General features: G+C 40.9%; 1 protein-coding gene across 1 annotated transcript; it reads right to left on the bottom strand.

Moving 5' to 3' along the window:
- Nucleotides 1–16: 16 nt before the first annotated feature.
- pld2 (phospholipase D2) lies at nucleotides 17–17456 on the bottom strand. The gene is made up of 24 exons (XM_058087893.2): nucleotides 17014–17456; nucleotides 13897–14055; nucleotides 13694–13818; nucleotides 12388–12530; nucleotides 12206–12299; nucleotides 11680–11745; nucleotides 11547–11605; nucleotides 11198–11443; nucleotides 10987–11130; nucleotides 10840–10923; nucleotides 10688–10766; nucleotides 9532–9642; nucleotides 9232–9444; nucleotides 9019–9163; nucleotides 8822–8940; nucleotides 8349–8462; nucleotides 6125–6229; nucleotides 5627–5715; nucleotides 5341–5454; nucleotides 4411–4457; nucleotides 4031–4165; nucleotides 2849–3002; nucleotides 2614–2731; nucleotides 17–2531 (listed from the first exon to the last, which is right to left on the bottom strand). The coding sequence occupies exons 2-24, from the start codon at nucleotides 14027–14029 to the stop codon at nucleotides 2307–2309; spliced, it is 2862 nt and encodes a 953-aa protein (XP_057943876.2). The 5' UTR covers nucleotides 14030–14055; nucleotides 17014–17456; the 3' UTR covers nucleotides 17–2306.
- Nucleotides 17457–17630: the final 174 nt, after the last annotated feature.

Genomic DNA, 17630 nt, shown 5'->3' with positions numbered 1-17630 from the left:
TTGGTGACACCAGAAAAATATAAGGCAACTTGTCATTATATAACCGCCCTTTACAAAAAGATGGCTTCAAACAGAATATTAGTTAATGTTGACATTATGGTTATGATGGAGGCACTTGGTAAATACAGTCTGTACAAAATTGCTGGCATACATATGAACATACATAAGGCATGCATCATTTTTTCAGATTGCGTTCTAAAGATACATGAGAAAACCGTTGTAAAGAAACCAGTCAGACTAGATAGCTCTAGGCAGACTGGGCTGTCCTATCAGGTGTGTGTCCCACCTGAATGCCCTGAGAATACAATGACCTGGATGCACACTGTAAAGAGTTAAACTCATTATTTCTCATGAATAAAAACCGGATAATCATAAGGCTTGAAAATGCATCACCACGTGTGATTAGGTTCATTAGCAACAATGAAGTAGACAGCAGTTATAAATTAGATACAGTTTACTGCAGACTTTGTTTTATTTTATAAAAAGGCTAAAAAAAAAACCTACATATACTAAAAGCTAAAGCTATGTTATTTGTGTCAACATTTCAAGTTGTTTCTTTATATTGTGCCTTTATTGCTGTTTTTTAGTTTAGTTTAAGCTTTACTTGCCATTTAAAGTTGTCGATTTCTAATTGGTGACTCCAAATTGTCCATAGGTATGAATGTGAGTGTGAATGGTTGTTTGTCTATATGTGCCCTGTGATTGGCTGGCGACCAGTCCAGGGTGTACGCCACCTCTCGTCCGAAGATGGCTGGGATAGGCTCCAGCACCCCTGCGATCCTCATTAGGATAAGCCAGGGGTGGGCAAACTACGGCCCAGGAGCCACATCCGGCCCGCCAAGTGTTTGAATACGGCCTGCCCGTTCTTTCTAAAGTATTTCATTTAAACTCAACATACAACCCGGCATCATGGCTTGAGCCAACCTTTTGATGGTTTTTATCTATTTTGTTATTTGATGTGGTCTGTTGTTTACAAAGTGCTCCTGAAAAAAGGGACACAAGCACATAATAATAATAATAATAATAACAATAATAATAATATATAAAATATTTCAATATAAATATAAAATTATAAATAATAATAGCAGATTGCATGACACTTTTACAGATACAATAATACCAGGTGGACTGTTATGTGTAAAATATATAGTCGGGGCCCCTGGTCAATTTTGTTAAATCAATGTGGCCCGCGAGTAAAAAAGTTTGCCCTCCCCTGGGATAAGCGGTAGAAAATGAACAAATTAATGAATTTCATAGCAAGCATAATTTTTCTGCATTAAAGAAGCATCAGCACTTCTGAATTAGCAGCTATTTCTCTCCGACCGATGCTGGGTTTGTTCAAAAGCAAAACTTTTCCAGTCTCAAAAGGGACGAGACTTTCTCTTTCTGCTTGTTTCATGACCTAAATCAAAAGTTTAATTTGCTATACTGTACTCAGTACAGTGTTATGGTCCACACTAACTCTACTTCAATCATTTAGTGGCTTGATATCGCTCAAATATAAAATCACTACAATGTAACAATACACGGTACAGTGTTTTTCTAAATGTAACACACATACACTACATATGTGTCTTTCACAATCAAATGAAGACACTGTGGAAAGGTAAGGCAGTGGGACACAGAACTGTCTCGACAATATACTGCATGTCTCTGCTTCACAGTTTTCCCAGATCAAAGATGATGGCGGAATGTCCAGTTGTGCACTGCTAACAACGTGAGGAATATAACGATTCACTTGGTTGCCATGGTAACTCTAAAAAGAAAACAATACATTAACAAACATGTTCAAAAATGTGTTAAAAACGACGCGCGAGTGCGCATAATGGACATAGTGTATCTTCTACCCACGTGTGACCATATTACCCGGTTTATTTTTTCCAGCTAATATCCAGCCATTTCTTTGTATCCGTCGCCATAACAACCCCACATTTTCTGACGGATTTGCTGGCACTGCAGTGAGAGGTGAAGCCTCGGAGCGAGAGAGTGAGACAGATGGAAAAAAATAACCTAGCCACTTAAAACCTTGCACCAATAAGTGTACATTATGTACCCGGATTATGTGAGATGGACTGTAGATATTCCTGTCCTAAACCAACTGGCCAGTTCAAGTTAATTTCATATTCTCACAGTGTCAGTCATAAAATCTACATTTCAGTGGTTAATATAAATATTGTAGTGTTGGGTTTAGTCAACGCTTAACTGCCAAGGTTGCCACTATTTAGTTTTATAGGGCAAGATGTTAGCTGCAATATTACCAGAGCACTTAAGCTCTTATAACGTGGTCTGACTGGGCCATGACGCAATTACGTCCACAGTCCAACAGGGGCCATGCCTTCTCTGGTGCCCAATGGAGGCAGCAGGTTCTCTTCGCACAAGAACTTCAGCGGGAAATGGACCAGCAGTCCTCGGACAGCCTTGAGCTCCTCCACAGCCTTCTCAGGGTCTGTGTCAGACAGGCGCACCTTGCTGGTGTAATCTTTCAGCTCTTGCATATTGTGGACAGAGTTGCTGGGCAGGCAGTTGAAGACCTGCATCATTGTGGCACAGATGGGCACGCCAAGTCAAAAGAAGATACTTGTAGTACCCAAAACTCTGCGGTTTCATTGATACCTTGTCATAAATAGCAGCATTCAGTTTGGCTGATGAATTCCACACCAAGAAGAAGAAGTTGTCACTGATTGGATCATCAATGTTGATTGTGGGGTCTGATGCAGCTCCGACAAGAACACTGAATGGGAAGGGAAAATACAGATTAGCAAAATAGGAACTAAACTCAACTAGAAAAACGTCATCCTATAGTAAAGACAGCCAAGAGGTTTTCCAAAACATTAAACTTCCTGCTGACCTGAAGCACTCTTTGCGCAGAGCAAGCGTGACGGGTCCTGCTTCGTACTCCTCCCCGTCCATTATGGACGGGATTCTCTCTTCATCTTCCACAAATACTGCCAGCTCACTGTCCCGGCTTCCGAGCATGCTGCGATCATTGATGTTGGCTGATCCTGGGATCAAAGACAGTGTACAAGCATTATATCGGTTATAACGAATTACTGCTTATTACGATACTATTTTCATTTCCCGGCAAATTTCTAGTCTTTTATGATATAATTAGTTCTGTTAGTACGATACCCGGTTATTATGATAATCCGGTTACTAGGATGCCCTTTTCATCTCCCGCCAGCCAATTTGGTCTGCTTATATCGATACAAAAGCAGCTTAAATCAATCTTTGCTTAAGGATTTCAATACCAAAAAAGAACATGGCGAACGGCTGCTTCCAGTCAACTTTATTTTTCACACTTCCACCACCAGAGTGCAGCACACACACCGATTCCCACACTTCCTGGTTCACAGGTCATGCTCAACCTGCCCCACATAGCTGGCCAAACACATGCCTGCAACAAGTTGACTGGAAGCAGCCGTTCGCCGTGTTCTTTTTTGGGATTGAAATTCAAAGAAAGATTGATTTAAGCTGCTCGACATTGTTCTATACTATAGAACAATGTCAAGTGCATTATTGCCCACTTTTAATGCAGTTCGGCGCAGGATCGGATATATCGACAGTCCGGTTATATCGATATTTTTTCCGACTCCCGACAATATCGATATAACGAGACTTTACTGTAATAGTAAAAAAAATAAAAAATAAGGGCACATCCCTGTTTGAACTTCGCTATCTAAATTTTAGATCATTAAAAAGGTCAATGATGTCAGCTAAATATTAGAGATTTATAGGCTGAATCGAATCTATTAATTGCAACAGTCAATTCATTCATTCATTTATTGTAAATGTTCATCCGAAATTGAAGCAGAACGCAAACGTAGGAGGGTTTGGTGGGGGAGGAGTGAGCCGCGTGTCATTTGATTGTAACACCCCCACCCCCGAACATAACCGGCTGTATTATGAAGTGTTAACTAACATTACAGTGCCTGACTCATTTTCAATTTCGAGTTATTTTTAACAAAGCATCTCTGTGATGGCCCAAGGTCAAGCGGACGTGCCGACTAACAAAGAGCGGGGGGTGACTCACCAATTATGTAGCAGCGGTCGTCAGCAATAAGGGTCTTGCTGTGAACATAGATGAGTTCTGTGACAAGCGACTGAGAGAGTTCAGACTTTGTTCTCAGGCCACAGACTGTGAAGTACTCTGTCCACCGGTCCTCCACTGGGAGGCACAACAGAATCATATTATTTATCTGACAAGATATTCAATTCATGATACATACTGGCTTGATAATAAATGTGAAGCAAGTGAAGAATGGAAATGGAGACAGAATGGGCAGATACCTAAGATCAATGGCTTCGTTTAAAGGGGCAACAGAAGGAGGAAGAAAGAGAAATAGGTTACTAGGAGAGAAATGCAGATGAGGTGGATTATGAAATCAGAACATCAGAAGACATGACACTCACAGTCACTTAGTCTTGACAGGATGGACTGTTCCCCACGGGATATAGTCCTACAGCATTAAAAAACAATGAAAACTGGGTACTTAAAAAATAAGCCATAATGCAATATTTTCATTAAAATAATATTCATTCAAATAGAACCACAGCGACAAGGTTGATTTTAGTTTCTTTACAAGAACAGGTGAAAGCTGGTACAAGTCCAGGTACTACATGAGTGTGTACCCTCTTATTTTTCAAATATCTGAAAATACACAACCTGAGAATTCCTTGGGCCTCTGTGAGCGGCAGACGGGCACAAATTAAGTATTTTCAAGCATAAAAATAGCTAAATTAATTCAAATACAAATATAAGGCATTCAAAGACACTGAAGATACGTATGTAGTATTCTACACTGGTTACTGTGTGTCGGTAATAATCATAATAATAATACATTTTATTTAGAAGCACATTCATTTTCAGTAATGTTACTGTAATGTTCGATGAGACGCACAAGCACCAGATTTGGTTGCCGGAAGAGCAGGTTTGAATTATTTCCCAACAGGCACAATAGCCCCAAATAAAAACACGGACCACTTTTGCACCTGAAACTCAACTCTGAACCACCAAGGTCACTTCCTGTGTGCCCCTCTTTCAGCTCCCTTGGGGAACACAATTATAGTAACACACACAATGACAAGGCTTCTTTACAGTCTTAAATGGCGTATTTATTCTTATGAAGTCTACTATATTGGCGAGTGTAAAGGTGACTATTGGGCTGTTAGTTCATCTCTATGAATATCTAATAACGTTTAAAACTGTATTTAAAATAAATAAATAAGGGATTCATTTATCATGGTCTGGTCTGGAATCAATACATCACACGGGTATTACTTTACACAACATAACAGAGTGCAGATTATGATATCAATGACAAGAAATGAAAAGGCTCTTACCTGTAAGTGAAATGAAGAATGGCTTGGATGGCATTTCCACCTCCGGTAGTGATGTCTCCCTCAAATCCAGGTAGTAAGGGGATTACCACATACACTCGATACTTCTTTTTCTCTCTGTTAGGAAAAAAAAACACCTGTTTTTATTATTCGAGTAACACTGCATTCATTCATATTGTGTTATTTTTTATGATGTATTCACATGCTTTGTAAACTTTGAAAGAGATATCATTTTAGGATTATTATGAGATATATTTGTATGTATGTATTAAAATGAAGTGGGCCCGACCTGTAAGCCTGCAGGATTCGTTCCACAATGGCATCGCCAATCCCATTATAGACCGTCTTCCCATCAGTACAGCTGATGAAGAACTGGTTCTAATGGCAAGAAAGAAATAAAAGCAGATGGTAGCTCAGTATGAGGCTAGGGCTAAAACAGGGAGGTTCCTGGTGGGATTCCATTCATAGCCAGCAAACCTCTTGAAAAGACTGACACAGTCTGTCACTGACATGGAATGAATGAGTAGTAAGAATAACACAGCACTGTGAAGCCAGCACAAATCACTTGCACTTGCTCACACTGTTATAGAATAAGGCCATCTTGCTCTTTAATAAGTACAGTGGAACCTCACATAGCATCCACTAACATTGTGTTATTAATATACAATTCATTGAAGGCGTGAAAAGATCAACATCTTCCTGTTGTGTCGTGAGTTATTTCTTGCATTCAATAGTGTTTCAACAAAATTCAACATTTTTGGTAATTTACACAACATTTCGTCGTTACCTCGATGTAGATGTAGTGCTGACTGTTCTTGATGGTCTGGATGTAGGCATTGAGGATCGAATTCTCACAAGTTCCAGCAGACCAACGATCTGCAGACCGTAACACCTGGGGAAATAAAGTGGAGTCGTTAATGTATATTTTCAGCGTGTTTTAGTTGAGATGTGAATGTCTTGCCCGTTTCCTGTATGTATTTCCCAACAGAATAGATTCTAAAAGTGCTTTTATTGCGATTGTGATGCATTAATTTCTTCCAACTTAAACAAGATGCATAGTAAGCTTCAGTGAGCAGGTGTACAAAGAAATAAGCAAACATAAATAGCGGGGGGGAAACCATACCCGATACCTGTGCTTGATACTTGTTGGAACACTGCAGCATAATGGAGTTCAAGTGACAGGACCGACACACGGTCGACTGCCTCTTCTTTTATTCCTAACACTCTAGTTTGGGAACCTGAACTCGTAATGTCAATACTACAGAAGTAGACTGCATTTACAAAGATTCTTGCAGCAATTGAGACGATTCCACTAGTTTATTTTCCGGAGGAGAGCTGCAACACATGGTGCATAGTGAAAAAAAACCCTGACTTGTAGAGGAATGTGAGAACAGGCTTCAATTCACCACATAGGCAGAATAGAATGTATGCATAGGATGAAGTATGGATTTGTGAGGGCTTAAAAACCACAATACAAAAACAACTGAACCCGGCACTGCTGGAAAGTTACATGTAAAAGGCACTTCCACAGTTCCAAAGAGACTGCTCTGCCATAGCTTCTGGACTACTGCACCCTGAAATGTATTTGTGTGTAAAACAATGATTTGACCTTTTTACAAAGAAGTATCATATTTTTTGGACTATAAGTTGCACTTTTTTCATAATTTGGTTTGGTTCTGCGAAGGTCAGGTGCAACTTCTACATCAAAATATATAATGTACATATATATGTCATCCCTCGTGACTTCTCTAAAAGCACATTGAAGCAAATTCTACATACAGTAAAGTCTCGTTATATCGATATCGGTTAAAACGAATTACTACTTATTACGATACTATTTTCATTTCCCGGCAAATTTCTAGTCTTTTATGATATAATTAGTTCCGTTAGTACGATACCCGGTTATTATGATAATCCGGTTACTAGGATGCCCTTTTCATCTCCCGCCAGCCAATTTGGTCTGCTTATATCGATACAAAAGCAGCTTAAATCAATCTTTGCTTAAGGATTTCAATACCAAAAAAGAACACGGCGAACGGCTGCTTCCAGTCAACTTTATTTTTCACACTTCCACCACCAGAGTGCAGCACACACAGCGGAAAACACCCGTCCCTCCGGGTGGCAACACCTTCCCTATCGATAGTTCCGGGGTGAATTATGTCCCGGTAACCGGTAATCACTACAGCGTAAGTTTATTTTTATTTACTGTAGTACAAAATTTATTGTAGTACAAAAGCATGCTAGATACGCAATCCATGAACTCAAGGAGAAAATTACATGCCATATCAAAGATCCGCCCACTTTTAATGCAGTTCGGCGCAGGATCGGATATATGGATAGTCCGGTTATATCGGTATTTTTCCCGACTCCCGAGAATATCGATATAACGAGACTTTACTGTATTTATTGCCTAACTTATTCCTTATAACACAGGAAAAAATGTATACCTTTACTAAAATACAAATATAAGGCATTAATAAAACCCATTCAAAGATGCTGTGAATGATGTGAGGTATTCTACACTGGTCACTAAGTGGCAGGTATGTTAATGTAATGTTCAGTGAGACACAAGCGGCAGACTTTATCGCCTAAACAACAGGCTACTGTTGCGGCCGTAATCCATGCAAAGCAACAACTCAACTCTGAACCCCTGACATCACTTCCTGTTCGCCTGCCACTTTGTTCTCTTAAAACTTGGGTCAGAATGTTTATAATTTTAGACACTCGGCTTGTGGCAACTATACAGGTATGTTCTTTATGCTACTGTGTAGCTGAATAACTGTTCTAACTGTTTAACATACCAAACACTTATTCAGCCTGTTGTTCTGTGTGCTAATGTGTAGTTGAATAACTTGCCTTTCCAGATGATAAGTTGGAGTCCATCGGGATTAATATTTTTTTTTTAACCTCCATGACTCATTCTTTGACTGTGGTATGTTTGCTACATCTAATTCCGTCAAACCAACAGACACTGACATTATCTGAAGTTAAATTGTGTGAGTAAATGGTACCTGCACTTTGGCTTTCCGGGACCCAGGCACAGTCCATGCCAGTGTTTCAGCAGTACAATGAGATTTAGGGAGAAGACAAGGGTAGAAATTGTCCTTGTACTTGTTTTTGAAGATCTAGAAAGACAAAGCAAATGAAAAACAGATTACCTTTGACCTTCTTTTTATTTTGTAAAATAATAACAATGTTATGTTCGATATTTACAATCAACTGACATTGCTAACTTTCAAATGTGTGCCCCAGTGAACAAAGCATGGTCCATTAAGGAACGGTTGGATGAGTTTGGTGTGGAGGACCTTGACTTGCCCTGACCTCAACCCTATCAACACAACATAGGTAACCTCTGACCTCACAGATGAACTCCTGGATGAATGGTGGCAAATCTTCTGCTTAGTGAAAGCCGTTATAGCCACCAAGCAGAACCACTCCATCTTCTCTTGTATTGATTGCAAATCTAACACCCTTTCATTCTAACCTTGGTGAAGTTCCAGCGCTGAATGAAGTGACGTGCTACATCCCGAGCTGCCCTTCCGTGAAGAGCAGCTGACAGATCACGCCATGGCATGCGCGGAACTTTAGTACGATCAATGTTATCTGAAAAAGTTTAAAAAGTAATACTTTAAAGACCATTGTGAATCATCATGTGTGTGCTTGTATATTCTGTTTTTATACCCTCAAACGGTCTGTCCAGTTGGACCCAGTCTTTCTTAATGAAGTTGCTGTAGTCTTTGCCAAGCCACAGTTTGGTGTTGCCTGTCAGGTCCACAAACTCATGTGTTTGGCCATCAGATGATTCTGGAACAGCCACATTGTTTTCCTGGAAAACATAATGAGGAAGGGTAAAATAGTGACAATAATAATATGCTCACTCACTGTCAGTCTTACATCTGTATCTACTTGTGGTGGATCCTTATCTGTCAGTTTCTCAGCAGTGTCTGTCGAGCCAAGGTCCGTTAACCGGTACTGGTTGTCATCCCACCTCCCAAATGCCAGGTCGATTCCCCCCACAAAAGCTACCGTTTGATCGATAGCCACCATCTTTTCATGGTGTGCCCACAGGAACACCACAGACGACACATGGTCAGGATGTCTCATTACCTGTTGAATGAATAAACCTGACAATTAAAAGCTGTAAATATTTTTTTTACGAGGTATAAAATGACAGTAGGTTAAGCGGTAACAAACCTTGATGTTTGGGTGCATATCCATGAGTGTCCTTTTACTGTGTTCACTGTTGATGCCAAGTGCCAGCTCTACCTCTTTGTAAAGCAGAACACATACTTTGACTCCTTGTTCCTACAGAACAAACAAACAGAAGCACATAAAAATAAACAGTTTTTCATATGTTTCCGTTTTTGTCTGACCTTTAGGAACGGGTTAATGACAACTTACTGTTGGCGGGAACACAATATCACCCACCTGAGTGCTAAGACTTAAAACCTAGTCACACTAGAGGTGGATTGAGCAGGAATGCGGCGGAATGAAAGTTCCTGGTTTATTCCTGGATATTAAAAGTGCATTCCAAAAATCTTGCGCAAATGTTTTGCTCATGCTGAAAACTTTCAAAGTGCATTTAAAGTAGAAAATTATTGCACGGCATTCGAAAGCTACTTCATATGCTGCTGGAATATCTCATTTGTGCCTCAAATTAGCCGAAATGCAGCTTGAATGTATCTCAAATGCTTCTGCAATATATTTAGATATTAAAAAAAAATCACTTCAAATAACCATCGCCATTTTTCGATTGATGCTTGCGTGATGCTCGAATGCGGTGAAAATGTTCCAGTTGTCTCTAAAATGAGTCTCGATGTAATTGAGTAAAAAGTGTGCACTTTTTCCAATTATAGCAATGTAGCAACCTAGGCTGCACGGTGAGCAAGTGGTTAATGCGCAGGCCAGACAGCTAGGAGACGCAGGTTCGGTTCCCCTCTTGGATATCTCTGAGTTTGCATGTTCTCCCCGTGCGTGCGTGGGTTTTCTGCAGGTACTCCGGTTTCCTCCCACATTCCAAAAACATGCTAGGTTAATTGGCGACTCCAAATTGTCCATAGGTATGAATGTGAGTGTGAATGGTTGTTTGTCTATATGTGCCCTGTGATTGGCTGGCGACCAGCCCAGGGTGTACTCCGCCTCTCGCACTAAGACAGCTGGGATAGGCTCCAGCACGCCCGCGACCCTCATGAGGATAAGCAGTAGAAAATGAGCAGCCTGTTGAGTAAAAACAAACTAAGTCATGAAAGTGTTGATGTGACAATGGCAGCGTCGGTAATACTGAGCTAGAATATCAGCAGTATCACCCATTACCGGTGTAGAAGTATGACTTGACCAAAATAATACCCACTGCTTTGCGTTTGAGCACTTGATCCAAGCGCCAGAAGTCATCAGTCGCTGGTCTCTTCAGGAATACTTCGGGGCTGAGCCTGGGAGAATATGGTGGGATTACATAATCAAGTAAAGCTTCTCCACCAAAATGCACTTGGGAGAAACACTTACCACCAGTCTGTGATGAAGATTTCTTCTTTGGCTTGTTCAAGTGCATCAGCGAGGTCGGCAAAGTAGCCACTTCCATTGACATACCTTCAACAACAACATTTATATATGTGACAATCCACCAGATAGAAATGACTCTACAGTCCCTACCATTTAGTGCACGTGTTGTCCCGTGGAGGAGCAAACCCTTCAAAGCGTTGCACTTTGAGAAAGTCACAGGTTGAGGCTAGCCGGTTGATTTCATGACTCCACCAGTGTGCTTGTCTATAGCTACTGCATTTGATAATCAGATTCCTGCGGTCAAACAAAATGACCCCATGTAAGGATGTGCATTCCATCAGTCAACACAAAGCACACTTACCGAGTGAAGTTGTTGATGCAGACTCCATATTTAGTGTCTGTGTAAGCACGGCCCACTTTCACACTGAACTCGGGGTCAAACAGCAACACAAAGTTGATGCTGCCATTGTCTCGGTTCATGTACATCAGGAAGGAGTCTTTCACCACCAGCCAGCGGCGTGACCAGCGGAAGCAGAATTGATGATGACCAATGCAATTCAGACCTTGAATGCGGTGACCCCCAGACCTCTTGAAGATAGGTCCTTCCCTGCGTTTAACACATACACACTTAGCACAGTAAATCAATAACATGCTGTTAGTCATTTTACTGCTCTCCATGTCTATCACTAGCACAAATAGTCTCAACTTACAAGCCTTTGGGCCCAAGATCAGGTACAAAGGATAGCGCACCAACAGACAGAAACTCCAGCTTAAAAAAAAAAGAAAGTGAAAATGCCATGAAGCTAGAAATCATTGCTATGAATGTGTTATTTTAGCATTTACCATGCTACGGTCATTTCTGCAGAAGCTTTTCTCCAGCAGATCATTCAGGTACTCCTCCAGGTATTTCTGCACCGCAAACACAGAAGCTCTTTTAACATTTCTATATACAGGAGGTCCTCGGTTTAGGCACATGGTGGTTACGTGTGCACTCCCATAAATTCATTGAAAATCTAATTTAGGGCCTTGAACATGAGACTCTCTCGAGAACTAGTTCCTGGTCGGTGTGTCACTGAAGAATACACCGTCTCCGGCCGCTAAGAGAAACTCAAGAGACTATGCTGATGTGCTGGCATGTTTTCTAGAATGGCTGTGAAGGCCAACTCAGATGTGGGAATCTCAACCACAAGTGTGGCAGACAAAAGTTGACGATGCAGCGATTGGTCGTGCTCGTCTATCTGATGGATGCACGATTCCCGTGGTAACAAAAACTGTTTCATTTAATATTTTTCTTTAGTGTGTTATTTATTATCACTTGACCTTCATGTGAGATAATTTAGCTATGATTTAAGTACAACATCTCTGATACCATTTTGCTAGAAGTTCTTCTGGCCCGTTCAGTCCCATGGAGGCTGGGCATTTGCTCGAACATGGCTCTCAGCTGCTGCCTCTCCTTTGCAAATCTATGGAAGATGTTTGAATTGTATGGCCCTGAAACAACCCATCACACAGACCCTGTCATCATGCATTTGCATAATCAGATGCGCTAACCTTCCCAAAGGTAGCCAGCGAATCATCATCCAGTGGTTGTACAGGTCTCGATGCAGCTCCTGGAAGTTCTTGTACTTCTTCTTCAGCGTCCAGTGGAATTCTCCATGAGTTAGTATCACTGTGTATAGAGTGCCTACACTGACCTGGATGGTGGATGAGAGCATATGAGTTGTATAAGCCAATATTTTTACCCTTATTCAGTAATATATACGACCAAATATAGAACAACATATCACAATCCCAATTACAGTAAAGTCTTGTTATATCAATATTGTCAAAAGTTGGAAAAAATATCAATATAACCGGACTGTCGATATATCCGATCCTGCGCCGAACTGCATTAACAGTGGTCAATAATATACCATAGAACAATGTCGAGCAGCTTAAATCAATATTTGCTTAAGGATTTCAATACCAAAAAAGAACACGCCGAACGGCTGCTTCCAGTCAACTTTATTTTTCACACTTCCACCACCAGAGCGCAGCACACACACCGATTCCCGCACAGAAGAACCAACTGACATAGCATACACACCTATTCCAACGAAGACACAAGCGTACAAATACATGTATTTAATTGTGTTGTATTCAGATATCTTTTTATCGCTTGCAATAATCACTGTTTTTCATATGTACATGCAGTTGGTTCTTCTGTTGCAGGCATGTGTTTGGCCAGCTATGTGGGGTGGGTTGAGCGTGACCTGTGAACCAGGAAGTGCGGGAATCGGTGTGTGTGCTGCGCTCTGGTGGTGGAAGTGTGAAAAATAAAGTTGACTGGAAGCAGCCGTTCGCCGTGTTCTTTTTTGGTATTGAAATCCTTAAGCAAAGATTGATTTAAGCTGCTTTTGTATCGATATAAGCAGACCAAATTGGCTGGCGGGAGATGAAAAGGGCATCGTAGTAACCGGATTATCATAATAACCAGGTATCGTACTAACGGAACTAATTATATCATAAAAGACTCAAAATTTGCCGGGAAATGAAAATAGTATCGTAATAAGTAGTAATTCGTTATAACCGATATCGATATAACGAGACTTTACTGTACTACCAAATATAGAACAACATATCACAACCCCCATTAGTTGTTTTATCACACCGCCACTGTGCCCCCAAAAGCCCTGATATGAAGGCAAAATGCAACATAATGGAGAGCACTGGGGCATACGAGCACATTCAAGAGTACAAAATGGACACATGTTGTCAGGTAAGTCCTCCCTGCCTCTAACGTACCCCCCCATATCTTGATTCACATTCATGCAAAACGTGTGTGAGCCTGTATCTCAGCACTCAATAAGACAAGTACCTTTGAGCGAGTAGTGTATTTCTCCGTGTTATCCACTCTGCATGTGATAGGCACACCGGGTATTAAAGTTATGCCTTTTTCCTTTAATTCTGGAAGATGATGCACCACCCTGAAAAGACGACCATCTGTTTTGGAAAAGGAAAACAACTGATTGACATTTTCCTTTATTCGAGTCCTTAAGATATTGATCAGGTATTTCTTACCACTGCTGGATAACAGATTGTCTATCTCATCTTGACCCAGATTGCGAAGGTCACGAGAGAAGCGTCTTCTATCAAGGTTTTGAGCAGTAGAGGCTTGATTGGGTGGTTCAATGTCAGCCTCCGGACTAGCCATTGTGGTTGAAAGTGCCAGCTACTTTGCTGCAAAGACAAAGAACGATTATGAAGATTGACTGTTTTTTTTTTTCATTTATTGTAAATAATTCATGTATTTATTTTTGGGATTTTTGCCAGCAGCCAAAGCGGGAGCCTCATTTCTCAGCGTTCTTGGACAGAGCGGTACAGGAGGTCCTTTGTTCCAACAGCTATTAGGCTGTTTAATGCAACTCAGCACGGCACAGGCTCCTAAACACAGACACACTTCCAACCCTTTCAGTCACATTTGCAACACTTTATTCTGGAAACGTAACACCATGTTTTTGATGTAATCTGTATCCCAGCAGTGATCCCGTAGCCTGCGCATTACAGTTGAGCAATGTATTGTAAAGAAAGTATAATCGGAGTGTAAACGTGACTATAGGGGTGTTATTTCATGTATACAGGGCTCTCATAATGGGAAATGTCGACCAGTCCAGTGTGTACCCTGTCTCTTGCCAAAAGACAACTGGGATAGGCATACCTGCGAGTCTGGAAGATGAATGAATGGATATAATAATTTCAATAAATGAACATTGCCATATTTAATTGTGAAATGATACAATACATATTATTTGACGTCATTTTAAAAATGTATAGTACTTGACTGAAATAATGGCCTTTCCTATTGTAAAAGGTCATTTGAGTTTAACACAGACTCATAGGGGTCAGCAACAGCATCACTGACCTCTTCGGCAGTTATCTGCTTCCCATGTCATCAGTGTTGGGATTTAAAAAGGACAGGATGCAGCTAGCAGTGTGAAAAAAGAATGTGTGTGAACGCTTTTGTATGGCGTATGAGTGGGCGGGTGTCTTTGAATGTTTCCTGGGAAACAGGCAAAGGGAGGGCAGAGGAGGCGAGGGCTGCTGTGTATATGAATGAAAAAGAAAGTGAGGTGGGGGAGGGAAACAAAAGATTAGGTTGAAAAAACAACAACAGATTTTCCCACACTTAAACAAAAATGGCAGATTTTCGTTTCAAATTATGGTTGGTTATGGTTTGGAAGGTTCATATAACCATGATATTCCCACCCTGACAGTTTGATATCTTAATAAACTGCATCAAGTTTATTATCTGGACAGAGGTCAGCATTTTATAACCTAAGCTTATTGATGGCAGTTTAAAAAAAAAACATGAAACACTTCCGATTTTCAATTGAGCGCCGCAGGGAATATGCTGCCTTTTTCCATGTTCTTGTTTACATGTGTCAAAGCAACACAAAACTGACTCAGATTCACATGATGGGATGTTCCTTGATCTTCTTTAGAACTGTCAAACATGCAATACTGTTACATTTTAGGAAGTAAACTACAGTACATTCACCGGCCACAACATTAGGTTTAATGTGATACATGTGCATGTGATCAAAATAACAAGAGCAGTTAAAAAAAATAGGTAGACTTTACCTTGTACACAATTGGATCTTAATGAGGTTTTAAGTAGAGCTACAATATGCAAAAGAAAGAAGGGAAATTGGTTTGTGCATGCTTGATGTGAGTGTTTCCAGGAGGCTATTGCTATATTGCTCCAAGTGGTGAAGATGACTTCACAAAGCGCATCAATTGTCTGGAACTGATGGCCATTTTTTATAACGTCGAACCGGCACTACCTGAAGCTCCAGTGCTCCACTGAATGAAAAAGCATCGTAGATCATGATGGATGATGATGATGATGGATGCAGATTTGAACACACTCACATTCATACCTATGGACAATATGGAGTCACGAATTAACCTAACATGATTTTTGGAATGTGGCAGGAAACCGGAGTACCTGGAGAAGACCCACGCACATGCAAACTCCACACAGCGATGCCTGAGTGAGGAATCGAACCCTGGTCTCCTAGCTGTGTGTGCCTGCACACTAACCACATGTACACCATGCAGCCAACCTATTTGAGTTTTTTTTTAATTTAAGTTCCAAATGTTTTTGTGGGCGGCACGGCGGTCTAGTGGTTAGCGCGCTGACCTCACAGCTAGAGGACCAGGGTTCAATTCCCACCCTCGGCCATCTCTGTGTGGAGTTTGCATGTTCTCCCCGGGTACTCTGGTTTCCTCCCACATTCCAAAAACATGCTAGGTTAATTAGTGACTCCAAATTGTCCATAGGTATGAATGTGAGTGTGAATGGTTGTTTGTCTATATGTGCCCTGTGATTGGCTGGCGACCAGTCTATCTTGCCCGAAGACAGCTGGGATAGGCTCCAGCGACCCTCGTGAGGAAAAAGCGGTAGAAAATGAATGAATAAATGTTTTTGTCTCACTTTTGCATATTGTAGCTCTACAAATGTGCAATTTTTCAACTGATCCTCATGATATGAGGATATCAATTCTCAATTTTGATTGACATTGACAGATGTATACACTTTGTGACTGAATTTCAGTTTAATCTATTTTTGTGAGTCAACGCTTATGTCCAATACTTACCTGTGGGTTTAAACTTCAGTAATTCTGGCACCTTTAAGATCCTCACAAAATCAAACATCCACTACTAGTGCTTAATAGTAATAATAATGGGCACTAAAATCGATATTTAAATATGTTACGAAATGCTTGAAGGGTTGTTTTTAAAGACACACCAAAGATATGCATTATCTGGACATGTCATTAGGTACACCTGCACAGATAGTATATGTAGTATTAAACAAACATCTCTTGGACATTCTCAACCAAAGCAGCAAAATAAATAATTGAATGCAACATGACAGTCTGCAAGTCTACCCAATAAACTAATGGCTTTTGTGGAGGCACAACTTGCAAGCTGTTTTCGGTATGCAATGTATACATAGCTAAATTATGTCGCATCCACCCATTCCCCAATTTCTAACAGCGCCACATTCCTAAAGGCAGTCAAAGCTGGTAGACGACATAAGAGATTTTAGACATTTTATCACGGATGGGTGTGACAGCTCAGCAGTTATGTGTTTAGCTCAGACCCAGAGTCGGGTTGTGTTCGAATACTCACTCAGCTCAAACGGAAACGGCCGCCGTCAGCACACTCGGGTAGTCCACAAACCACGACGATTAAACTTACACATTCACACGTAAAGTCGTGTTTCATGGCGCGACGGTGTTTTTGGCAGAATGGCCTGGGGTTCCCCGTAGGTGATGTACACTTTAGTCCCGCCCATTTAGCGTCCACGGGAGAAACACAACACGGAGAGGACGAGTTTTTATACAAACTAGCTCTCACTGGGAATGTCATTAACTTGATGTGTCATGCGCCATGCTAGCAACAAGCACACTGTCATGCTGTTGTGGGATGTGGTGAAAACTACCACAAGAAGACACGAGGATGAACACGCGTCTCCCCCAAAGAAGATGGTCTGTTTTGGGGAAGAAATTACAGTCGTTTATCCAGTAGTGAGGGCAAGCCACAACTGGACCGAACGAACACAAGCACAGGAATGCATGACCTATGACGAAGGATTTTTTTTTCTCTCCGTAAAATAGGTGCGGCGTCTACGTGAGTCACGCGATAGTATCACGAGATTTGCGCTCAACCCTTTCAGCATAAATTGCATTCCAAACAAATGCGAATTGTGTAGTGATATTTTAAATGACTGAAAATGTGTGAAAAGT

Source organism: Doryrhamphus excisus, linkage group LG21, assembly GCF_037039965.1.
Source record: "Doryrhamphus excisus strain RoL-2023G ecotype Guam linkage group LG21, RoL_Dexc_Guam_v1.1, whole genome shotgun sequence".
NCBI lineage: Eukaryota > Metazoa > Chordata > Actinopteri > Syngnathiformes > Syngnathidae > Doryrhamphus > Doryrhamphus excisus.
The sequence above is the reverse complement of the archived record's forward strand: the minus strand, read 5'-3'. Positions and strand labels throughout refer to the sequence as shown.

Coding starts and splice junctions, on each gene's coding strand:
- pld2 (XM_058087893.2), bottom strand. CDS start 14,029: ATGGCTAGTCCGGAGGCTGACATTGAACCACCCAATCAAGCCTCTACT. Junction 11,606..11,679: donor GCAGAAATGACCGTAGCATG/GTAAATGCTAAA, acceptor TTTTTTTTTAAG/CTGGAGTTTCTGTCTGTTGG. Junction 8,463..8,821: donor AGCGCTGGAACTTCACCAAG/GTTAGAATGAAA, acceptor TTGTCTTTCTAG/ATCTTCAAAAACAAGTACAA.